The 26,473-nt window shown below is 36.0% G+C and overlaps 1 protein-coding gene and 1 pseudogene across 4 annotated transcripts in view; both read right to left on the bottom strand.

The window, feature by feature from the left end:
* The window catches only part of POLQ (DNA polymerase theta), a 158,119-nt gene that overhangs the window by 77,232 nt on the left and 54,414 nt on the right, over nucleotides 1-26,473 (bottom strand). For all 4 annotated transcript variants that reach the window (XR_006207137.1, XM_042955297.1, XM_042955299.1 and 1 more), the window contains exons 16-20: nucleotides 14,134-17,243; nucleotides 11,272-11,415; nucleotides 10,005-10,201; nucleotides 2,259-2,499; nucleotides 862-1,055 (exon numbers count right to left, since the gene is read on the bottom strand). Coding sequence is in view for 3 of the 4 variants with exons in the window: in XM_042955297.1 (XP_042811231.1) it covers nucleotides 862-1,055; nucleotides 2,259-2,499; nucleotides 10,005-10,201; nucleotides 11,272-11,415; nucleotides 14,134-17,243 (3,886 nt within the window). In the remaining variant the exon portion in view is untranslated. The remainder of the gene's footprint in view (nucleotides 1-861; nucleotides 1,056-2,258; nucleotides 2,500-10,004; nucleotides 10,202-11,271; nucleotides 11,416-14,133; nucleotides 17,244-26,473) is intronic.
* Nucleotides 13,420-13,890, bottom strand: LOC122230355 (annotated as a pseudogene).

Genomic DNA, 26,473 nt, shown 5'->3' on the forward strand with positions numbered 1-26,473 from the left:
AGATGAGCACTATTCTAAGTGTTTTACTTTCATCATTTACTCCTCACAACAAATCTGTGAGGTATTTCTATCATAACCCATTTTACTGATGTAGAAATTGAGATATAAAGAGTTAATGTATTGGCCCAAGGTTCAGAGTTAATTACTAAGTGGAGGAGACAGGATTCAAATTCAAGAAGACTGGCTTGAAAGCCTGTGATCTTTACAATATGCTGTATTACTGAATTGCATCTGTAAGACACCTGAACCTCAATGCTATCGAGTATAAGCACCCACCCTGTACTTGTAACCCCTCTACAACACCCCAACCACCCTTTGCGGAGTGTGAGGAGACAAAAGAATAGAATGTCAAACTTTGAAAATAAAAAAAAGGATAAACTCTGTCAAAACGTATGTAAGTTTATAAAAATCTTATGTAGGTTTAAAAAAAGCAAATAGTCACAAAATACCCTTTTTCATTAACAACTGAGAAAAATATCTAATTTTGTTCTCCAAAAAAAAATTGGGGGGAAGGAAGGAGTGAGACTTCATGAAATGTCTAACTTCATGGAGAAACAACTACACTGTTATGTAACATCACTATAGATCTTTTGTTTAATAAATATTTACTGAGCCTCCTCTGTTCTAGGTAAATCTCATGGAGCATACATTCTAAGTTTCTTTACTAACTTCCAAACTCATAAATACAGACATAATTTATAAATTAGACACTAGAATACTCTATTTCCAAAGTTCTGTGCTGGACTAAAATTTTTAAAATTGATCTTTGTCATTTAGGCAAACACATTTAGGAAATACACACACATACACAAACACACACATCATTTTTAACTCTAAAATTCTGCATTCCCATGATACAACCTCAGCAATATCATCTGAACTGGTGAAGGAAAAACTGTGCCCGGCTAGTTGATAGGCCTGAGTCTCAATGGCATCCAGCTTGGCTTGCATTATGTGTTTCTGACTTTCACACTCTGCAGTACTAAATCCAATTCCATTTAGTTCTAACAAGGCCAAGCAGTACTGAGAGGGCATTTCCACTTTACAGAAAACATCTGGAAGAAAAAACAAGAAAACTAAGACATTAATTCACCAGCTAAACGATTGGATTAGCATCATCACCTAAAAACACATGGAATTTTTCTAGGCAAATTCAGAGGTGCTACCCAAGCAACTCTTCAGGATCCAGTCTCCAAAGCAGCACTCTCAGGCCAACAATGAAAGGCATAAAAGTACTTCCCACTTTTCTACTTCAGCACTAGACCACTATCTTTGTCTACACAGAGGGCAGAAAAACTGGCAATCTTGTGAATAGTCTATATTATAATAAACTGCATTTCTCCCAAGATAATGTTTTTGTTTCTACCCTTGGCAAGAGCAAGAGAGCCAAACTTATTTGCTAAACTGACTAGAAAGAGTTAATCTCCTGAAATTATTTCCAATGTTCCTGGTTCCATGATATGCACATTTGCACAAAGAACTAAAAATGGATGCTTCTTACCAAAGAAGCCAATGCTCTTACCAAAGAGTAAAGAAAAAGTTTTCTAAAGTAAGAATCAGAGTATTTTTCTATCTACTGATGCTTCTCAACAGAGTAGTCATTCTACATCATTTTTTTCCAGTATGCTTTCTGGAATATTAGTGTCAAAGATACTCTATGAAAAGAGTACAGTTGAGAGACACTGTATTGGGAGTTCCAGCATTTATATACTGCTTTTGGATATTCATGATGCCTGTTAATTTAGTAAAGGCTCTGAGAAGCCCTGAAGCAAAGACTATTTAATTTTGTATTAAGTGAAAGTCTGAAATTATTTGACCACAATACCTTGTATCTTATGCAATACTTATTAACATCCTGAAAAGTAAAAATATTTAATGTCTCACCTTTTAAGGAAAGTTTGTTGACCCCTGTGCTGGACAATCCAGACATAGAATTTGCATTAAAAGTGATAAAGAGGGATGCCTGGGTGGCTTAGTCCTTTAAGCCTCTGGCTCTTGAAAACAACTAGGTCGTGATTTCAAGGATTTGTGAGAGGGAGCCCCCCATGGTGGCAGCTGTGCTGACAGCACAGAGCCTGCTTGGGATTCTCTCTCTTCCCCTCTCTCTCTCTGCCCTTCCTCCTTGCTGTCTCTCTCTCAAATAAATAAAGTTTAAAAAAGGTGTGATAAAGAGTGATAAAGACCTGTGATAAAGTGTCTAAATATAAAACCAACACCAGTCTGTAATAGCACAAAAATGCCAGCAACATCGTTTTAACCTTGAAGGTTTTCCTTCTTCAACAAAGAATTGAGTTGATTCATAGCGTTGAAGATGAGAATCGACTCCATCGAGGCTCTGTATCTCCCAGAATGTTCAGTGTTGACATTCAGCCCCAGACTCTGAACTCCTTGGCCAGTCTCTATCCCTTCGAGGAGTGGAAGCTCATGAGGAAGAAAACTGGAAACTATGCTGTGAAGAGTTGGCTCCTTAGAATCTGGATCTAGTAACCAGCATGCCACCTGGGAGGGTTCAAGACATTTGTGCGCACTTAAATCAAAAGGGGAAAATGCTCATTTCTAATCTCACTCATTTTCATGTAATACCAATTCAGTGGCCTTTCTAGAAGAGGAGGAAAGGATAATTATAAATTGTCCCAGGACTCATTTTTGGTACTAATTCGAGCAATTTTCAAAGAAGGAAAACTTACAACTTTTCATCACTACATTGATGATACAGCTCCTGCTGATATAGTTCTGAAATAGGCTTGAAATCTTAGCACCCTTCAGATAATTAAAACTTTGTTTCTGAAAATGTAGACAGGCTCTTCTCCACTAAGGGTTGATTTTGGCTAAGCTACTCTAGTAAAGATAGGCCTATACAGTTTTAGGTTTTTAAAAATTCTTTCAACATCATAAGAAGTGAGACATAAATGTTTTACCATTAAAACTTCATACTCAAAGTTTTAGAAAGCCTCTGGGGGCTTTCCCCTCAGGATGAGGGCCTGTCACTAGGACCATCCAACAAATCATGACTGCTATTTTTAGCTCTCCTATGAGACTAGACTTGTATTTTCTAATGCTATGTGATCTAGCAGATCAAAACTAAATTAGAATTAGGAAATATAAGCCCTATTCATAATTCTGACAATTACTACCTGACTCATTTACTTCTTCTGTAGCTTAAGAATGTAGTTTGATAGGGGAGTGTGATACTGTGAATTATAATAAGAAATTTAAAATCGGTCTCTGTCTCATTTCTAGGACAGAACTTCTAAAACCTTTGACATTTCCTTAACTATGAGATGAAGGTGTCTCTTGTTATGTTAATGAGGTGACTTTCGGAATGCCCCTAGGTTACCTAAGGATGGGAGCTGGCTGCCAGAGGAAACAACTCTGTGATTGGAGGGTGAGTACTTTCAGTCTCACCCCTGACCAGCTGGGAGGCGCCTGGAAGGCCAATGGCTAATGATTTAATCAATCGTGCCTATGTAATGAAGGCTCCATAAAATCCCCAAATGACAGGATTTGGAGAGCTTGGAAGAGCTTGGAACATGGAGGTGTTGGCGAGTGTGGTGTGCTCGGACAGAGGATGGAAGCTTCCTTTCCCTTCCCACATACCTTACTCTGCATCTCTCTTCCGTCCGGATGTTCATCTGTATCATTTATCATATCCTTTTATAATAAACTGATAAATGTTACTAAATGTTTCCCTGAGTTTTGTGAGTCACTGTACTTAATTTATTGAATCTGAAGAGGGTGGAGTTCACAGGAACCTCTCATTTACAGCCAGTTGGTCAGACTACAGGTAACAACCTGGATTTACAACTGGCACCTGAAGTCCTTGCCAGATGTCCTCGGAAAGGGGGGTCCTTGGAATCTCCAGTCTGTAGTCAGTTGGTCAGGAGCATATGTGTTAATTTGGGCTTGCAACTGGCCTCAAAATAGTGGGCAGTCTGTGGCACTGACCCTTAACCTGTGGAATTTGATGCTATTTCCAGGTAGATACTGTCAGAATTGAGTTGTAGAATACCCAGCTGGTGTTTCCAGCATTGCTTGATGGTGTGGGGGAAAACCCTACAAACACATCAGAACTGGTCTCAGTAGGGGCGTTTGGGTGACTCAGTCTGTTAAGCCTCTGACTTCGGCTCAGGTCATGATCTTTCAGTTTGTGAGTTCAAGCCCTGCATTGGGCTCTTCTGACAGCTCAGAGCCTAGAGCCTGCTTTGGATTCTGTGTCTTCCTCTCCTGCTTGCTCTCTCAAAAATCAGTAAACATTAAAAAAAAAATTAAAAAAAAAAAACGGGGCGCCTGGGTGGCTTGGTCGGTTAAGCGTCCGACTTCGGCTCAGGTCATGATCTCGCGGCCCGTGAGTTCAAACCCCGCGTCGGGCTCTGTGCTGACCGCTCAGAGCCTGGAGCCTGTTTCAGATTCTGTGTCTCCCTCTCTCTCTGCCCCTCCCCTGTTCATGCTCTGTCTCTGTCTCAAAAATAAATAAACGTTAAAAAAAATTATTAAAAAAAAAAAAAAAGAATTGGTCTCAGAACACTTTTTTTGTTTTTTTTTTTTGGTTTTTTTGGTGTCAGAGAAGCAGAACTTGCTAGAAGGGCCTGGCTCACAGAAACATATGGTTTATGAAGAGAAAAGATAAAAGGGTGGAGATTATGATCCTTTGATCGCTGGATGCTACCTAGTGACCCATGATGTGAAACTGCAGTTACACTATAGTTACTAAAGGTAAAAGCTACCAATGCAATTTAGAAATGGTAGACCTAACCCCCAAGGAGTTGGCTCATTAGATATATAAGGAAATAAAAAATAATAATCACACTAAACATACAATCTCCTGGTTACTGTTATCTGTAATAGCTAAATAAAAGTAAAGTGCTGGGTCTCGCCCTGATGATAAACCAAGTTCAGATTTGGGTCAGTCTGAGCTCTAGCCAGTAGCCTCAAAGTCATCTGTACAGGGGCAACACAAAGTAGCCCTAAGACCTCTGGTCATCGTTAAGGTAATCAATGTAGGAGGGCAATACCTACAAACTACCAAAACTAGGGGATACAGTGTGAAGAAGCTGTTTCCCTTTGCGGATCAGTATAATCAGTCTTTTTTTTTTTAAGTTTATTTATTTATTTTGAGAGACAGAGTGAGTGGGGGAGGGGCAGAGAGAGAGAGGAAGAGAGAAGAAGAGAGAGGGAGAGAAAGGGGGAGAGAGAGAGAGAGAGAGAGAGAGAGAGAGAGAGAGAGAATCCAAGCAGGTTCAGCACTGTCAGTGCAGAGCCCTTTGCAGGGTTTGAACTCACAAACCATGAGATCATGGCCTAAATTGAAGTCAAACATTTAACCAACTGGGCCACCCAGGCACCCTACCTACTATCATCAGCCTCTTGAGGAACCTTTACTAAAATGGATTAGGAGAGTAATTTAGGAGGAGGGTCTGGTCTTGGATGCTGCAGAACAAAAGGCAGAGGGTTGATGCAAGACCCCACAGCTCACTATAGTATAATAAGAGTTGAGTGTATGTGATCCAGACACATGCGAGGTTGTTGCCAAGGAAACAGCTGGCCTGGTACACCGGATAAAAGCCACTGTAAGGTCTGTTTACCCTGAGAGGGAGACTGTCCCTTTTCTCTTATAAATGCCAAGTGGAACACCCCAGATAAAGGAGCTGATATTCTTCATATGCAAGCCATATGGGACTGCTTTATGATAACTGGGATATTTACCCACTGAAATCAGTACATTATCCAGGTCACAGTAAATGCTTTGGTTTAAGGGGGACCTTTAACCATATAACTGTACTGTTGCAAAACTGAGGGACAGTTTGGGAAGCCTTGTCAAAATTACCACCTCACTTCCTCTCATAGGCCTTAGAGATGATAATAAAAACTTGAGATTTATTAACAAGAGAATGAGAAGAGGCAGGGCCAGAGTCAAGAGACTTCCCAACAGGGTGGAAAATTTTAAAAGGTTATTAACAAATAAGGGGAATAAAGCAAATATTGACAGGAGCAAGAGAAAGAGGAAACAGAAAGGGGAGAGTTACAGGACTCACCCCAGAAGGCTGGAAATCTTTAGATGGTTATTAAGAAATGTGATGAATAAAATGGGTAATGATGGATTAAATAAAAGGTTTTAATAAAGCACCACCAAAGGTTGGGTGGGTCAAAGCAACCCCCCCTCCGTTAGTCCCCCAACATTAAAGGGCCTCAAACAAGACTGCTCTATTCACCACAATTTGGAGAAATTTTAAAAGCTTGAAGGCAAAAGGTACAATGAGAAACCTGACCAGTGGTTAGGCAGATTAATCAAGTTAATAAAAGGGCCAGGGTACCTTGGTTCAACCCGTCCCTCAGGACTCAAAGCCTTTAGGACAAGCGTAGGTAAAACTGTCAGGAGGTGGAAAAGAGAAGTTTCCAGAACTCTTTGATGGAAGATCCAGGAACTCTGGTACCAAAACCCATTGGTAAAGCCCTTATTTGGGCTACAATTAGATTAAGAGAAATGTAAAAATGTAATCGTTGATAGGCTTATGTAAATTGGAATGTTTAATTATGTGAAGAAGTTGTATCTCCTTTACCTGAATATTTTATGGTAATGAGTTGTTATGCCTGGTTGGGGAACACTTTCCCTACCTAGTTTTGTAAAACCAAAGCCTTTTGATGAAGTCCTAATGGAGATTATGATTAGAAATGTAAGGGTTGATGGAATTAAGGAAAAAGTCTGTAGGAGAACTGGTATGTTTGAAATGGCTTTAGATGAGGTGGTTGGATTCTTACCTGATTGCATTTTGGGAATGGACATTATGTCAAACAGGGGAACATGTCCCATAATTAGTATTGTAAAACAGAAGGCATCTAAATTCACTCTTCAAGCAATGTTAAATAGACATGCTCAGTGCGAACCAGCAAGATTGCCTAATCCCGCACAGTGTGGAATAAAGCTCAAGTGCTGGTAAAGACAAACTGTGCAATCGCCCTATGTGGAGACTGGGGCTAATGGCAGAGCTTGTGAGCATCTCATGACAATGACTACTGGAACTTTAAACAAGAGAATTTCCATTTGAGGGTATTTATTGCCTTCTTATCTGACATTATTAATTGATGCTATTTCTATTACTAAAGGATATAATACGATCCTGAAACCTGAAATACCCACAAAGTGTTGGGTGATATCTGAGAACTGCTCTAATGGAGATGGCAGTGCCCAGTAGAGTTCCATAATAAAATGGAAACAGTTTATACAGGATCCTGCTGCCTGGGGAATGAAAAGAAGAGATACTCAAGAGCAGGGAGCCTCTTTTCTCCTAGGCTTGACTCTGGAATTGTGTGAGGAGAAGCTGCTGGATTCCATTGTCACTTGGACAGTGCTCTAGAAACAGTCCTTGACTGACTGATAAAGAGCTGCTAGGTTTGTGGATGGCAGTTCCGAAGTGAATGGACAATATCCTGCTTTGGAAGGCCATCATTCTAATTAAAGAAGATAGAAAAGATCATCCTGGTGTGCTGAATTTCATGTTGTTTTCCTAGCAGTGATGAAAGAATTGAACAGAGCTAGGGAAAAGCTCTGTTTGGGTTTTCACTGGCTCATAAATAATGCCCAATAACTTTGCCAAAATGTCAGTCAGGAAGGTCCTCTTCTGGGACACAGTCCTTATAGAAATTTGAAGGGGTGCATCAAAATAGGACACATTAATGCCTTTCAGAAGAATTCCCTTCTAGGCTAGGAAGGTGACTAGAATCATCAAGCCAATGTCCCTGTATGACCCTGGAAGATGGACACCTGGATCTGTGAAATGAGTGGGCCTGGTTCACTGCAGCAATGCAGAGATGGGCTGAATCTAGACATATTCCTCTTGCACCCTCTGAGGCACAGAGTGCCAAAACAAACTATTCTATCTGCCAACAAGAGGGACCAAGACTGCAGATGGTTATTTAGCAGATTCCCTGTTAGGAAGGTCATGAATATAGCTGGCAGGTGAAATTAATGCTAGTAGCCTTGGAGGGCTACAAATGGGTCCAATAGGAACAGACATTGACTCTGGACTGTGCTTTGCTTACCTGATTGTAGGGGCAAATGCTCTGGGTACTATTAAAAGAACAGAAGAAGAAATTGCACCAGTTTGAATGGCTAACTGTTATTTCTTCAGACTAAAGAACACACTTTACAGTCCATAATGTTCAACAATGGGCAAAGAGATATCCTCCTCAGTACTAGTTTGATAGAGAACTGAAATAGGCAATTAAAACATTGGTTGTCGTAAATGGGGGAAGAGAAAGGCAGGAAGAGATGGCTTTTATGCCTTCATGGTATGTGAGTATATGCTCACACTCAACATGAACATGAGTGGGGCTAAAGGAGTCCCCACTGGATATATTTGTCTGTTTGGATCTGAGGAACTAAGGTGGGGGGCGGGGGGAAGGTGCTAACATACTTTCTTTCCCACATCACCTCAACTTTTTTCCTCTTAGCTGATAATAGGGGTCACAGGACCAGGACTACGGGTATAAGGGCTGGAAATGAATGATTCCTAAGCAAGAAACTGTAACTATTCCAAAAGGGGTGAAGGCACATCCTGCCCCATCAGGCCCTTAGGAATTGTAACATAAAGGTTAAAGCATTGAAGGAAAAATAGTAGTTATGGCTAAGTAAATGAATAAATGGGCTTTGTAAGGAGGAAAATCCAATATTAACATCTTAAAAGCCGCTCCAAGCAAGAAATGATATTGTCTTTTAGTTTGATTATGTCAGATACCTGAAAGGGTGAAGCCATATATTGCTGACACAACTCTTACTTTTGGAACCTGGTAAGCCTGCAAAGCTGGGAGACATTTCATATCCTGCCATCCACATTAGAAACTGGTGAACAGAAACCTTTTAGAGAATATCAAATACGGTAGTTTGATGTAAAAGTTGGCAAATGTTTCTTATAAAAGTGAGCTTTTTAAAATTAATTATCTTCTTACATCAAAAGTGTTGTGACTGACAAAACTGATTGTGCAATCTTTCAAATAGTTTATGTAAAAAGTACTACAATAAATCTGAGATGCTACAGTAGTTTTAATGAGAAGCTCATATTACCCATATTCTCCTTTTGGACTCTGGAACATCAAAATTAAGTGACAACTTTTTATATCCAGTAAATGTCAGTTTAAAAACTACATGGAATTTATCACATGTAAACCAAGCCCAGCCTGAACTGCAGAAAAGGCCAGTATCTTCAGTTTATTTGATATTGCCTTTGAAAATCTTTCCCTAAAAAAGCTAAAGAAACTAAGAAATTTATCCTATTGATTTATCCTATTATTGATTATATTGCTAATAACAACCAAGTAGTATCATATATCAATTCAAAATTAATATTCTACATACCTCATGTATTCAGTATCAATAGGGGGAAAATGATATTCCTTTGAAAGCTATGATACTGTAAATAAATGTCTTATGAAAATGCATTATACTGTTTATGTTACAATAATGTAAGTTACCCTTTCCTTGATAACTCAGAGTCATCATTATGAAAAGCATATCATGCTTTGCTATTATTATAAGCAAAGTTCACAGGGGCTAATAAGGTGATTTGTCCCTATGCTAAATGGCCCTAAATGTTGTCCTTTCAGATGGCTTATTATCTACACATTTTTCCTATTTTCTGCCTCTATAGTCATGGACATCTGAAACAACCTGCTACCATATATTTAAATCTGACAGTTCTCACTTCATTTCTAATTTACTATGAGACAGAAAACTTAAAACATAACCAAAATAAAATTTTTTTAAATCTCTGAGGAAAGATATGAATTTTAGTGCTTATAATTTGTGGAATCACTGTTTTTATCTACATAGAGGTATTTTGGTGCCTAATATTCTGTTCTGGGTGGATGAAATTACTGGATAAAGGAATGACTACTCTGAAAAATGTAAGCTTCATTGTTGGAGTTAAATAAATACCAAGTCATTTAAGAATTAACACTACACATTAAAAAAGTTTTTTTAAGTATAGTAAAAATTAAATAAGACATGAAACCTTAGGATCTTCATAACTTTGTTCCAAGGAGATACCACAAGACAGAAGAAGAATTTTATAGCTCTGGATGAAGTCATAGATGATAATAGAACGTTCTTTATCGGATTCGTCTTGAAAGCAAGACAGAAGATACCACATTCTGTCTTTCACAGTCAGGCTTGGATCCAGAGAAGGTGGGACCAAACTGGAACTAATTTCTTTAAAAAACAAACAAACAAAAAGGCTTAAGGCAAAAATTACATGCATTCATTTGAAGCAGCAATCTTTAATAAAAAGACTGAAAAAAGACTCAGAAATCTAAGGGTTTACTTCCATGTAACCAATAACTCAGCATGACCTTATTCAGGTTATGTTGATCATATAGATGAAGTGCTTCATATTCTAGTGTGTATGCTGCCGAAGCAAGCACAAAGCTTCATATTCTAAAAATTAAGGCTTATGCTATGTAATTTATATTGTTCTATTTAATTAGGTGGGAGACAATTCTAAATATGAATATTTCTAAAAATAAATTTACATTTCCCAGAATAAGGAGTTAAAGACAGAAAAGGGTGTTTTGAAATGAATTTTAAATGAACTCCTTTAAAAAGGTTTAGTATGAACGTATAGTGTTACATCTTAAAAAAAAAAAAAAGTACTCAACATAACACATTTTCCCTCAAAACAACTGAAAAAAATTTCAAGCTTACTCAGGAACACATACATTATATGGCATTCTTTAAAATGCTTACTTATTAATTTTGCTCCTGTCTAAAACCAATTATGTCAGGTATGTAATGCAGCAACTGTAATCAGATCACAAGGTATTTCTAGATCATATCCTCTCTATTCCAAAGGCTTCTACAAAGGCTGTATGATTCAACTATTGTATATGTTCAGCTCATCAGTGTCACTAGATAAGTTCCAGACACAGTCAATGACAGGAAAAAAGTCTGAAAAGAAACTGGTATGATCCAATCTTCAGAGCAATCCCCTAAGATATCCAGGGAGTCCCTAAGGCTCCACTCCACTACCTCCAAGAAGAAAAGATAGTATTAGTAGCCTATGTGATAGGTAGAGGGGAGTAAGAATAGTACTTAAGACATTCATTCTAATGAATATATGAAATAATGTACAAATGTGCCACTTCCCCCCCTCCCCATTTTTTTAATCCTAAAAATAAATTCTAGGAAAACATCAGGAAATTATTCTCAACAAAAAAGCCACTATCCTAATAGAGATTATCTTAAAAATTATATGGTGACTTAATCAAATAGTGATTACTTACCAGGATGCTTTTGTTCCTTCTGCAGTGAAAAATAATAGGCATCTCTTCCACCCCAGCACACTGCCAAACCAACCACCAAGATGTCATCACAACCTTTAACAGGAACTCCATCATCTCTAATAGGGGTTTCCTGAGGTAGGCTGACTAAATAAATCAAAAGTGAAATAGTTAAAAATCTCAAAATAAAGCCATTAAACTGAATGTTAAAACAATGATAATGATAAAAAAAAAACTATTTGATTGGCAAAATTTCCAGATCCCCATAATATGCATTATTTGGATGGTCTTTTTAAGGTATATGTAAGATCTTTCTAGGCTTCCCATCAATTTAGATAACTGTCACTTTGAAAAATTTATCAAAGATATCTTAAAATATATCCATAATAATAACTAAAGTGGGTATTAACTAAATTTTTTCAAGCTACATTTTGAATTGCTATAACTGAAACAAATAAAGACCACTGGTATACTATAAAAATTTTGTAGTGAACTCAGCAATTCTTTTTTTCTTTTTTTAATGTTTATTTTTGAGAGAGAGAGACAGAGACACAGAATCTGCAGCAGGCTCCAGGCTCTGAGACGTCAGCACAGAGCCCAACACAGGGCTCAAACCCATGAGGTGTGAGATCATGACCTGAGCCAAAGTCAGACACTCAACTGACTGAGCCAACATAGGCACTCCTGAACTCAGAAATTCTTAACACTAAGAAACTCCAAAAAAATCAAGTATCTTACTTCTTGGTGAAGAATCAGGTATAATTTTGTATCCAGAGTCAACATTTTTTCTGAAATAATGGATCTCCAACTTTACAAATACAGATCAAGAACCAGTCTAATAACTGGCACACAGTTGTTAAATTTAAGTGAACAATTTTACCCCTCTACCTGCTCAAAGAATGTGCTCAATTTTATATTTGTTGAATGAAAAATGGAAAGTACTAGTCAACACAAAACATATATAAAACTTGTCATTAACACATTTGCTCCATGACCTAAGTGTTCATCTACAGACAAATGAATAGGAAGATGTGGTATACATATACAATGAAATATTATGGTGCCATAAAAAGGGATGAGAACTTGCCGTTTGAAACATGGATGGACCTACAGGGTATTACACTAAGTGAAATAAGTCAGACTGAGAAAGGCAAATACCATATGATTTCATAAATAGAATCTAAAACAAAAACACATAAATGAATAAACAAACAAGCAGAATCAGACCTATAAATACAGAGAACAAACTGATGGTTACTAGAAGGAAGGGGAGGTGGGGGGTTGGGCAAAATGGCTAAAGAGAATGGGAGATACAGGCTTCTAGTTATGTAATGAATAAGTCATGGGAATAAAAGGCACAGCATAAAGAATATATATAGTCAATGATATTGTAATAGCAATGTATGGGGACAGATGGTAGCTATACTCATGGTGAACATGGTATAATGTATAAACTTCTCATATCATTATGTTGTACACCTAAAACTAATATAACATTGACTGTCAATTATACTCAAATAAAAAAATTAAAAAGAAAAACATGTGTTCCATGAATTGAAGATCAGACAAATACTCAAACTTTTATGAACAAATTCATTCATAAATACAGAGATTTAAGAAATCTGATCAAATCTTTGATTTCCACAGCAGGTCGTCAAGCTGACTACAGCTATTCCCCAAGATACAGAATCCTTACTGTCATGAAGTAAGACAGGAATATACATGCATGGCATTATTTGGTTCAATTCTCTTAAAATGTGGAAGGGCTCTGTGAGGATTTGGGATCAACATTTTGGTATAGAATTCATGAATATCAGTAAAGGTTATAAGTCTACTTGAGGTAAGTATTGAAAAATATAGTTAACATACATTGTTAAAAATATAGTGCCAATTTTCTATGTACTTTTGTGATTATCTAAGTAGATTATATAATACAAATTAATTATTTTAATTAATTAATAGAAAATAATTCATAAGCACTGATGATTAATAAAAAATGAGATACCAAAAATGGTGATCCATATTCAAAATATATTTGTTTTTACAAAATTATATTCTAACATTTATATATTATATAAAATATTATATTATGTATTAAATATACATATTTATATGATTTTTTAAAAGAAACATTGCGTTTAATGGTAAAGCTTAGCACACTACAGCACCAGATATGGGCTGGAGTTGAAGCAGCAGAGACAGGTAGATGACCTCCATGAAGCCTCGTAAAGTGAAAAGAATAAGAAAGGCAACAATTAGCACCATGGCCTGACACATGGCAAAACCCAGAATAGAACTGAAGAAATGCTGCTGTTTGAGAGCCAGGTTCCTGATACACCCAATGATCAAGCTGCCAAAAACTATCCCAGTGCTGGCCCATGTACCAGCCACAACAACTGGGATGGCTGTAGCAGCAATAAGCTTGGGTACTATGTCCATGTCCTGAGAGACAAGACTGCTATAGAACTCCCTTTGGACCACCTAGTGTGGGGAGCTACTGTGGCAAGGCTGTTTAGGGATTTCTGGCTTTTGAAGAAAAGAGGCAGACACAGGCCTGATTAGACCAGAGCTATAACAGCGGATCAGGGCCACAGTAATAAGTAGTGCCTTAGAGGTCTGCATTATTTCAGTATCCCAGCTTGACCTTTTTTCTCAGTGCTCAGTTCTGACACCCTGGAGTCGCCCATCACTTATACCAGATGGCAACTATTATTAATCTAGTTGCACTGAACAATAAGCTGTTCTACAGGTAAACCCATATAGAAGAAATTTTAATTAAATTGGAATAAATTTAGTACATTCATCCCAATTCACTATTTTACATATAAACATGAAAATATGAAAAATTAAAGAAAAAATTCTTACCTTGCTTAAACCTACCACCAATAGCAGCATTTTTAGAAGACCTCAAATTACTGATCTTTTCACAAGCCAGTGAGATGGAAAATCTCTTTTTGCACTGCCACTCCTTAATGAATGTTTGAAAGAGAATTTGGTCACTTGCTACATCAATTATGGCCAAGCTTTCTGGGCTGCATGAGGCTGCAGTTAACTGCGATCCATCCTGTGACAACTGCAGTGAAAAACTTGTGTCTCTAATAGGTCTATCCTTTTTTAAACCATCTCTACTCTCTGAACTTAAATCTTGGTTTTTAATAGCTGAAGATGAGCCAAATGAGTAACTTTTACCAAGCTGTAAAACACTATGCATTTTCTGGAGTTTTACAGAAGATGTTCCAAGAATACTTGGAACCACTAGCTTAGAAGCAGATGCTGGGATGGGTGTAGGAGGAATGAGTCCGTTATCATCAACTATACAGCTCTCTTTCCAAGGCAAGAGGGATGAGGTTTTACCATGATGGGCCCCGTTCTCCAGTGCTCCAATCTTGCTCTTTATTTCAACATTAGGGAAAAATGAAATTCCCGGAACTTGATTTGGCTCCAAATTTGAAATCACTTGTTTGCCATTTAACTCCATATTTTCCCCTTTTAAACTAGACAAGTTTGTAGTGGCTAATTTTTGCTTTTCATTTTCTAGAGGACTGGACACTTCATCTAAAATTCTTTGCAGTCCTGGACTTAAATCAAACGATGCCCCTGACCATATGAGCGATTTATTTTGCCCTATCTCAGTTAATTTGGACTTTTTAGACTTTTCATCTTTATCTCTTCCAATTATTTCTCTTTGTGAATAATCATTATTGACAGTTCCTGGATCACTTAGTTCTAATGCTGTAAGAGACACTGAGGTATTATGTTTTTCTTGGACAGGAAATATATCTACATTGTCCAAAGCTTCAACCATCTGAGCAGAATCCAACTCTGAAAATATAAGAGACTCCTCACTGAAACAAGTCAACTGTTGCTGATTATCTTGATTCTCATTTATATTTGATTTTCTAAGTTGGCCCTCTGGTTGTAGACACAGAGAATGACTGAAACAGTTTGACATTAGTTCAGAAGAAAGCGGTTCTTTTGCTTGTGTATCAGGTGGTTGTTCTTTCACTAGGTAATCTTCACTGAAACTGTCAAATAGTAAGCTATCACTCAAATTCAAAGTTGTTTCAGGAGCTGGCAGACATTCTACTTCTACACCAGTGGGAGGCGGTAGTATAACTGGTTTCAAAGCTTCTTGTGTTTGATAACCTTGAAGAAAACTATTTAATTGAGAGTCAGTGACAGAAAGTTCATTCCTTTTAAAACAAGGGCCATTTTCCCTCAAGAGTATTGGAGAATGAAAAATTGAGCTTTCTGGAGTCAGGACATCAACTCCATGTGAATCGGTGCTTTGTTTCACAGTATCTACAGTCTTATCCTCCAAATGATCTATATTTGTCACTCCTGGAGAATGTCGTTCACCAGGAAAAGTAATATGAATCTCATTCTGAAAAGAGATCACCGAGCTCTGTTTGTCTAAACTCTTCGGCATTGTCTCTGTTGCCAGGTTGGCATCCTTTGCTCCTTCTTGTTTGGCATTTTCAGTTGCCATCTGTTGTATAATTTTCTCTGACTGAGTATCCAGGTACAAACTATCTTCAAATTCACAAAGAACTAAACCTAAGTCAGAAACGCAATTATTTTTAGTTTTGTTTGCTGCATAAGCTTCCGTTTTTTCTTGTATTTTAGAGGGATTTAGAAAATCCTCATGCTGGCCTCCTGATTTACCAAATGCTCCAGTTGGGGGATGTATTCTACTGAGTATCTCAGTGCTGTTTATATTATCTCCTGATACCTGAAAATTATTTGATTTATTTTCCTCACCATTAAACTTCATAATTCCACACTTGATAATACCATTTGAGTCTTTATTCATATAACTACTGCCTGTCTCACAGGGCATTTGTCTCTCTAATATTTTTTTCTGTTTGGTATAAGTGTTTGTTTGTTTATCAGACTGTTTTTCTGCACACTGGTTAATTGAATGGGTGTCATGGTGTTTTACATAAACATTCTGGGTTTTTGAATCACTTTGTATCATCAGTACTTTGTTTATTTTTTCTGACTGAACAAAAGCTAGTGCTCTTCCGTTTTCACTAACTGTACTAGTGGGATGACAAGTCACTTTTTTACTCTGGGATTCTGTGATAAAATGTTCCACAAGAATATTGTTAGTTTTTGTTTTGTTCTTTGAACTTTGTTCTGTTTGTGATGAGAATGATGCTTTGCTATATTTTCCCTCAGCACAGTAAGATACATTTTTAGCAAACGGCTCTGGACTTCTAAATTCCATATTCTTCTCATCTAAGGTAATTGAGTCTTCACAATAAACAGGATTAGACATAGCTTGTTCCTGTAAATCAATTCTATACATCCCAGTGTCTTTCACAGGGCTACTATCTCTGGATTGTGTTAGATGCTTACCACGTTTCCAAGATCGAGAGGCAGTACTCATCTTTTCTGAACTGAAACTCAAAGATTCTTTTTTTGTTTTCTCAAATAAGAGAGTTTGAACAACATTCTTAGTGCTTTTTTTCCTCTCATTCAGAGAGGTTACTAGCTTTTCTTTACTTCTGTTCAAAGAAGCCCGTTTTCTTGCTCTGGAAATGGAATGTACTTGGGATTCTTGATTCCCATTCCGTAACTTGTAATAAAAGGAATTTCTATTCTCTCCACATTTAACTAAATCTTGCACTGTAGTTGGTGAATGCTTAGCAAAAGAATCATTAAACACTGAGCTACTTTTTTTCTTTGATATTAATCTTTTACAAGATCTCTTAGTTTGGGGTGTAAGTTTCTGTTCCTTTACTTCTGGCTCACTGCTGGTCAATGAGTGTGTATTAGAATTTAAAAGGGAATATGGATTCCATTGCACTCCCATTTCAGCTAAATCCTGCTGCAGAATCCTTTTGGCTTCTTCTACTATAAGGGCTGCTGCTTCCCTTTCAGTTAAACCTTTTCTGCCAGTCACCCAAATATTTCGCATATTCCGACGTTCTTCAACTGCTTCCTCTTCCTCATCCACGGCCTTTCGGGCACTAAACAAGGATATAGAAAAAGAAATAAATTAATGCATTGATTCATTCATGCATACAGAAATATTTATTAACCACTAAACTGATCTGTTCTAGGAAGTGAAGAAATAGCACTGAACAAGAGAGAAATACATCTGCTTTCTAAGAGCTTACATTTTAGTTGGAGAAACCAGAAAACAAATGTTAGAATGCATTCCATATCAACTGATGATAAGAGTTGTGAACAAAAACGAAGCACCAGGAGGGGATGGCTGGTTCTGCAATTTTCAGATAGCAAAATTAGGGAAGGCCTCACTAAAACAGATGTAGCAGAAACTTTTTTAAAATAGTGTCATAAAACTTTCATTGAAACAAATCCTCCTATGTAATATTAACTCTAGACAAAATAGTTGAAGGAAATGGAGAGTGACCAAAAGAAAGGAGAAACTGAAAGAGGGTAACTAAAAACTTGGATAAAAGCCTGGAGTTTATTAATTGACAGAATTTGAAAAAGAGCTCAGAATAATTACAGGAGGTATAAAATGAATGGAGAAAGTCCAGAAATGAGATCCAGAGAAGGAAAACCCAAAATTCTCCATATAAATCTGTTCAAATATCTAGCTGACCTCTAATCTATGCAAGTATGGGATGACTCTAAGCAGCCAGTTAAAAGTCTAAACTGAACAGAGATTTGAGTTACTGTCCACTATAGGAAGACAAAGTTTAGAGTTTGAGTTCAGCCAAGCTCACTGATAAAATATCAATGTTCTTTAGCGTAAAATAATAGATTCTACACCCTAAAATGCCAAACATATACATAATTGAAGTACCATGAAAAGAAAAAATACAGCATGAATCATAAAAACTATGAAAGAAATAATGGTCAAGAGACTTCTGTTTCCAACAAGACTGGTGTAAGAGGGACCAAGTTAGCCACTCACCCAAAACAACTAAAATACCAAGGCTAGCTCCTAAAAGATGTTGCAGCTTCCATTTTGCTCTTTTATATCACTTAGTCTAGAGAAAGCCAATCATCATGGCATAAGGACAACAACAGCTCTATGGAGAAGGTCACATGGAGAATTGAGCACCAGCTGGGCAGTATGTGTGTGCCATCTTAAAAGCAGATGCAACTCAACCCTTCAGATAATTATAGTCCCAGCCAACAGCTTTACTACAACCTCAAACCAGACCACCAACAAAGATGCTCCCAAGCTTATGACTCATAGAAACTTTGCGTTAATAATTATTTCTGTTGCTTTTAAGCCACAGAGTTCTTCTTTTAAAACATATTTTTCAAGTGTCTTTATTTAAGGACTCTCTACACCCAATGTGGGGCTTGAACTCACAACCCCAAGATCAAGAGTGACATGATCTCCTAAGCCAGCCAGGTGCCCCTAAGTCACTAAGCTCTTAAAGTAATTTGTTTCACAGCAATAGTTAATTAATTAGCCTATTAAAACTATCCAACTTCAAAGATATAAAAATCTCAAGGTCTACATATTTAGAAGGAAAAAAAAAGAATTATATCACCATCAGAATTCTCAAAAACAGCATGCACAGCAAAGAAATCATTTTCCTAAAACTTAATAAAAGAAAAGGTGGACCAAAAGTCTATATCTAGTCAAGATGTGCTTTAATTATTAAGGTTATAGAAAAGCAGTTTTACACATACAAGAACTTAGGGAATTCTATACGATATTAGCCCTCAAGAAATCTATTAGCAGGTAAGTGTAATCCAACCAAGAGAGGACTAAGAGTACTTCAGCACTAAGACTGATGGTAAGAATATGAATAAATAAAAACGTAGATTATATTAGTTTTCATCTCTACATCCTACAAGGGTAGGGACAAGGGTGGAAAATTAATGTATAAATGTTATACATTGAGACAAACAGAACTAATGCACTTTTTAAACGGAGGGAAAAGGAGAGGGAAAAAGAAAACTAAAGTAAGCTCAATGTCAATGACTATTGTTCAGGCAATAGGTAGGTGCTACAGGATACCATTAAAATCTTGACAAACCAGGGATGCCTGGCTGGCTCAGTTGGAAGAGCATATGACTCTTGATCTCAGAATTGTGAGTTTGAGCCCCACGTTGGGTGTAGAGACTACTGAAAAATAAAATCTTAAAAAAAATGTTTACAAGCCAGATAATAAAAAGTACACAGGTACGCGCTAGAACAAAATACACACCTGTCTAAATTTAAAAGTAAAACTCCAAAGAGTACCCTTAAAGGTAGACAAAGAAACATAGTAAATACACAATACACATAATTATAAAATAATTTAAGAATTGAAATGGAACATTTTAGTTATATCAATAAATGTGATGGGATTAAATCATCTATTAAAAGAAAGACTTCAATTTGGTTCAGAAAGTAAAACACAATTACAACTCAGTGTGGTACATAAAAATCATACCTAAAACCAAGTGATTCTAAAAGACTAAAACTAAAGGGATGGACAAAAAATATCCTAGAAAAATGGAGCAAGAAGAAAGCAGTGAGGGCTATTTTGCATTAAATATAACAAAAAGAGGAAAATTTAATGCTAAAAACAACAATCATAGTAAATATAACATTACCAGTCATATTTACTATGAGTATTTACACACCAAATAATAAGCAACCATTTTTATGAAGCAAATATAAGAGATACAAGGAGACACAGAAAGAAGTGTACTAATAATTAGTAGACTTTAATAAACCATTCTCATTAAAACACAGATCAAATGTTGAGGAGGGTAATAAATAAGAATAAAGAAGACCTAATGAACATAAGCAATGAGGGCGACTTTTTATGAATATATCTCAAACACTTTACCTTTGTAATACAGAACACATCTAGTTTGTATTGATCATATATTAGAGCACCAAGAAAACATCAGTGAGTTCCATGAAGTATATGTGTTATAAATAACATGTTAGATTGATGTGCAATAAGACTAGAAATTATTTTAAAAAATAAAAAAACAAAAAGCACTTCCACCTGGGCAAAAGAAGGAAACCATGCAAATTACATTTCTAACAAATAAAAACAAAATCTCTACATATCATAATCTATGGGTTATATTTAAAATAAAAACCACAGGAAAACTCACAGTACTAAGTTCATAGTTCTACACTAAGAATACAGTATTTTATTTATCAATAAAAATATAAAAGTCAACAAATTCCTGGTTCAACAACAAAATTAGAAAAAGTACAAAAGAAAACAAAAGAAAGCAGGAAGAAGGAAATGTAAAATTAAAAGAAGAGATTAATAAGGTACATTACTTTAAAAAAAAGCCATAGACCTAGACCTAGGTCTAGATCTAACTGATTTTTAATCAATTTAAAAAATAGATAAACCACTAGCTAACCTAATCAAGAAAAAATAGAGATAAAGTAAAATTTATAAAATAGTAAATGACAAGGAAGGAATAACCATTGAAATAGAAGAAATACTTAAAATTCCTAAGAAACTAATTTACAAATCTCTATAAAAATGTATTTGAAAATCCAAATGCAACAAATAATTTTCTAAGGAAATACAGATTACCAAAATTGACCCCATTCAAGATAGAAAGCTTAGAGAGACTAATTTCTGAAAAAATAAAGTAGACAAAGTGATCAGGAAACTAACCCATTGAAAGGCACCATTCAACATGGTTTCCATACAATAATCATATAAAAACTTCTAGCAGTCCCAAGCCTCCCTAAATTATTGCAAAGCACTGAAAACAAAAAATGCTTCATAATTCTTTTTCATGAGGCAAGTCTGATACCAAAACTGATAGCAAAACTTGAATAAAAATAGTGCAAAAAAACCACACAATGCAAGAAAACAATAGGCCAATATTATTTGTAAATAACAATGCAAAAGTATACTATATCAAATATTAGCAAATAGAATCTAACATCATATAATAAAATAAGATGACCAAATTAAATTTATTCCATAAGATTGATTCAATATTAGGAAACCTATTAATATAATGTACCATGCTAATAGATGAAGGAGGAGGAAGAAAAAACTATGATAATCTTCAGGAATACTGGAAAATGCTTTGACAAAATTCAATACCCAATCATGACAAAAATATTCAAGAATTATGTATTTCTTACATAAATACACACACACACACACACACACACACACACACACACACACACACACACCATAGTTCTGAAACCAGTATCCTATTGAAGCAACACCAGAGGCATTTCCCCTAACAAACAAAGCAAAAATGCTTGTTTCCCCTAACAAAATAAAGAAAATTATTTACAAATAATATTGGCCTATTGTTTTCTTGTTTCCCCTAACAAAACAAAAATGTTTGTTTCCCCTAACAAACAAAGCAAAAATGCCCAATATCTATTACTACTATCCTTACTACTACTACTACTACATATTAGAGATATCAGCTAATACAATTAGATAAATCAATTAAAAGCATACAAATTCTTACAGAAGTAAAATAACTATTTGTAGATGATGTGCCAACATACCTGGAAAATTCTAGAGAATCAATGATAAAAGTAATTCAAACAATAAAAGAATTTAGAAAATAGGATAAAAAATTATACAAAACAGCCTTCATATACCCTAATAATAACTATGTAGAAGACATAATAAAAGAGAGCAACCAATTAAAATAACAATAAATATTAAGTAGGAATAACTTTAACAAGAAATGTATAAAACCTGTGTGAGCAAAACTTAAAACTTTTGAAAACCTATATGAGGAAATCTTTTGAAAACTCTTAAAAATCACAAAGACTAGATCAAATTCAAAGATGTTACCTATCCTTGGATAGGTTGACACAAAATATAAAGATATCAATTCTAAGTTAAATTTCAATACAATTCCTATAAAATATCAACAAGCACTTTAACTTTCATATGGCAAATATGCAAGAATAGCCAAAAAAAAAAAAATACTGGAAAACTATGAGAGGAAGTGTCCTTCCAGAGATTAATAATTTATAATTTATAATTAAAAGTATTTACTGGCTCATGAATTGACAAAAAGAATAGTATATAAAATAGAAACTACAGAAATAGACCTAATTATTTATGGATATTTGGTAGATGACAAAGATGGCATCTCAAATCACTAAGTCAAAAATAAACATTTTTATAAATGGGAGCCATTGGATAAAAGACAAAATTTGATCCAGACTTTATACTATACACAAAATTAAATTCTAAATACATCAGGAATCTAGATGCAAATCTACAAATACTAGGAGAAGACATGAATGAATTCCTTTTTAATTTCAGTAGACAAAAGTTTTCTAACTATGACAATTCCAAAGCAAAAAAAAAAAAAAAAAAATTGACAAAAAAATCAATAGAAAAGTTAAAATTCTGCATGGCAAAAACAATGTAGTAAAAGCCAAAAGACAATTTATAAATTTTGAGAAAATATTTGAAATATACATATAAAATAAACAGCTAAGAACTCTAATCAATTTAAGAAGAAAAGATTCTTTTAAAAGGAGAAAGAAGGGCACCTGGGTGGCCCAGTAGATTAAGCATCTGACTCTTGATTTAGGCTCAGGTCATGATCTCAGGGTCCCTGTGATAGAGCCCTCTGCACTGACAGCATGCAGTCTGCTTGGGATTCTCTCTCTGCCACTCCCTTGTTCTTTCTCTCTCTATTAAAGTATATAAACATTTTAAAAAAATAAATAAATAAAAAGGAGAGGGAAAAGACCAAACTCAGTAGAAACAAGAAAAGACATAACCAGATAATTCACAAGGATACAAAAAAATGATCCTGAAACATATGAAAAGATATCTTTTAAAAAAATAAATAAATAAAAAGGAGAGGGAAAAGACCAAACTCAGTAGAAACAAGAAAAGACATAACCAGATAATTCACAAGGATACAAAAAAATGATCCTGAAACATATGAAAAGATATCCACCATCATTCACAATTGGAGAAATACACATTAAAACCATACTGAGATACTATTTCCTATCTATCAGACTGGTGAAATGAAAACTGTAACAATGGATTCTGTTTGCAAGGCTGTGGCGTAATAGGCCAGTGAGAATGTAACCTGGTACAACCCTTCTGCAGGGTAATCTGGAACTAATAAACCTACATAAGCACTTACCTTTTGAAATCCCACATCCAAGAATTTACTCTGAAGAAACATTACCAACAATGGAAAATACATATGCTTGGGTAATTTATTGTGAATTTTTGTTAATGGCAAACTGAGACAATAAAAATGGATTTTCTGGCTCTCATGTACCAAGTACTAAAAGGAAAGGGTGGCCAGGTGTCAGATATACCAGTTTCCATTCAGAAAATTAACATTAATACAATGCTATCTCTTATCTATACACCTTATTCAAATTTTATCAATTGTTCCACTTATATCCTTGTTCTAATCTAATCTAGAATAAGGTGGTACATTTGGTTGTCATGTCTCTTTATTTCCTTTAATTAGAAAGAGTTCCTCAGTTATTGTTTTTCATGACCTTGATATTTTTGAAGAGTATTAGACAATTATTTTGTATAATATCTCCCAATTTAGGTTTGTCTGATGTTTCCTTACAATTAAATTTATGTTAGACATTTTTGATAAGAATACTCCAGGAGTAATGCTGTGTCTTTCTCACTGTGTCACATGAGGAGGTATGTGACGTAGATCTGTCCTAATACTGATGTTAGTAATATTGATCAATAAAGTTCTGGGCATTCAGAAAAGGCATAATCACAGAAATAGTAGCCTTAGCATAATACATAAGTACAAATAGCAACTAGAATGTAAAGAGAAACTAGACCTAGAACTTTGCCAAATGGTGGGGGAGCTGCCGGAACCCTTTCCATGTCAGGAGGGGCTGCAAGTGCCACAGTTTATGCTCCCTCTCCACCTTGATAGCCCAGAGAGAAGCAGGGTTCAGGTTCCCTAGCTGGCCTACCACTTCAGTAAGTTCCAGACCCCTAGCCCACACCAGCCCCAGCCCCACCAAAGTAGCACCAGTGTGGTGCCCGCCAGAACACCCCTGAGCAGTACTCACTGTAACTCCAGCCATTACAGCAAGGTGGCACAGGCGTAAAGCACCCCAGACCCAGGTCCACACTACTTTGGCTCCACACAGTTTACTAACATACTCCATGACTCCTTGGCCCACATCCACCTTAGTTCCAGCCACCCCGACAGTGCATCCCTTGTGTTAAGTGTCCCCAGAACACCCCAACTTGTAGCTTTAGCTGTCCTCCCAGGGCATCCTGTGGGTGGAGAGTCCCTAGACAGCCCTGGCCCATGCTCACTTCAGCTTCAGCTATCCTGCCAGGGATCCTCTCATGGAGAGCCCAGGGAATGCTCCAACCTGTGCCAACTTCAGCTATGGCTCTCCTGCCAGAGCACCCTCTCTATGGAGAGCTCTGGGACCACCTGGCCCAAGCCCACTTTAGCTCAAGCCATCCTACCAGGGCAGCCCAAACATGGAGTACCTGGGACTCTGTGCCCATGCCAGCCACAGTTCCAGCCAGCCAAAGTTATCCAGCATACACAGAATACACAGGAAATGACATACATAATACCTTTCTTTTAAGTTTAGAAGTAGCTATTCTACTCAATTCAAAGGAACAAACACAGAAAGTCAAGCAAGATGGGAAGACAGAGGAATATGCTCCAAACACAAGAACAAGACAAAACCTTAGGAAAAGGACCAAATGAAACCTAGAGAAACAATATGCTTGATAAGCAGTTTGAAATAATGATCTTAAAGATCTTCACTGGACTGGAGACAAGGGTGGAAGAACTCAGTGAAAACTTCAACAAAGAGTTAGAAAATATAAGAAAGAATCAAAGCTGAAGAATACAATAACTGATATGAAAAATACACTAGAAGGAATCAACAATAGGGGACGAGAAGAGATGATTAGCAATCTAGAAGACAAGGTAATAAAAAGCACTCAGCTGAACAGCAAATAGAAAAAAATTTTTTTTAATGAGAATAGGTTAAGGATAGGTTAAGCAATCTCTGGGATGACATCAAGAGAACAAATATTCACATTAGAGGGGTCCCAGAAGAGAATAGAGAAAGTAGGAGGCAGAAAATTCATTTGAAGAAATAACAGCTGAAAATTTCCTTAACCTGGGGGAAGAAAACAAACATCTAGGTTCAGGAAGGACAGAGAGTTCCAAACAAGATGAACTCAAGGAGTTCCACACCATGATACATAATTAAAATGTCAAAGGTTAAAGATAAAGAGAAAATTTCAAAAGGAGCAAGAGAGAAACAAAAAGTTACATAGAAGGGAAACCACTTATGGCTATCAGCAGATTTTTCAGCACAAATGTTGTGAGCCAAAAGAGAGTGGCATGATATATTCAAAGAGCTGAAAGGAAGAAAACCTACAACCAAGAATACGCTCCATGGCCATGTTATCATTCACAACCGAAGGAGAAATTTAAAAAAGTTAAAGTTCATCATCACTAGGCTACCCTTAAAAAAAATGTTAAAGGGACTTCTTTATGTTAAAAAGAAAAGGTCATAATCAGAACTAAGAAAATTATGAATACAAAGATGTAAAATATGAGAATACATACCTAAAACGGAGGTGAAAAAATTTTTAGAATGTGTTCAAATTTAAGTAACTGACTTAATATAGACTGCTATATAATTAACATGTTATATATAAACCTCATCGTAAAGACAAAACCAAAATCTATAATGGGTATACAAAAAATAAAGACAATCAACTAATACAACAGAAAGTCATCAAAGGAAAGAGAGCAAAAGAAGAAGAAAAAAACTGAGAACTACAAAACAACCAGAAAACAATTAACAAAAGGGCAATAAGTACATACCTATCAATAATTACTTTAAATGTAAAAGTAGGTCTAATGCTCCCATCAAGACATAGCGTGGTGGAATAGATTAAAAAACAAGACCCATTTGTATGCTGCCTACAAAAGACTCATGTCAGACCTAAAGACACACAGAAATTAAGAATGAAAGAATAGGAAAAGATATTCCATGCAAATAAAAGCAAAATTAAAAAAAAGCCAAGGTAGCAATACTTATATCAGACAAAACAGACTTTAAACAAAGGTTGTAATAAGAGACAAAGGGCATTATATAATGATAATGGGGTTAATCCAACAAGAAGATATAACATTTGTAAATCTCTATGCACCCAACATTAGAGCACCTAAATACATAAAGGAAATATTAACAGACCTAAATGGAGAAACTGACAGTAATTCAGTAATAGTAGAGGTCTATAACATCCCATTT

The sequence above is a fragment of the Panthera leo genome, chromosome C2 (genome assembly GCF_018350215.1).
Source record: "Panthera leo isolate Ple1 chromosome C2, P.leo_Ple1_pat1.1, whole genome shotgun sequence".
Classification (NCBI taxonomy): domain Eukaryota; kingdom Metazoa; phylum Chordata; class Mammalia; order Carnivora; family Felidae; genus Panthera; species Panthera leo.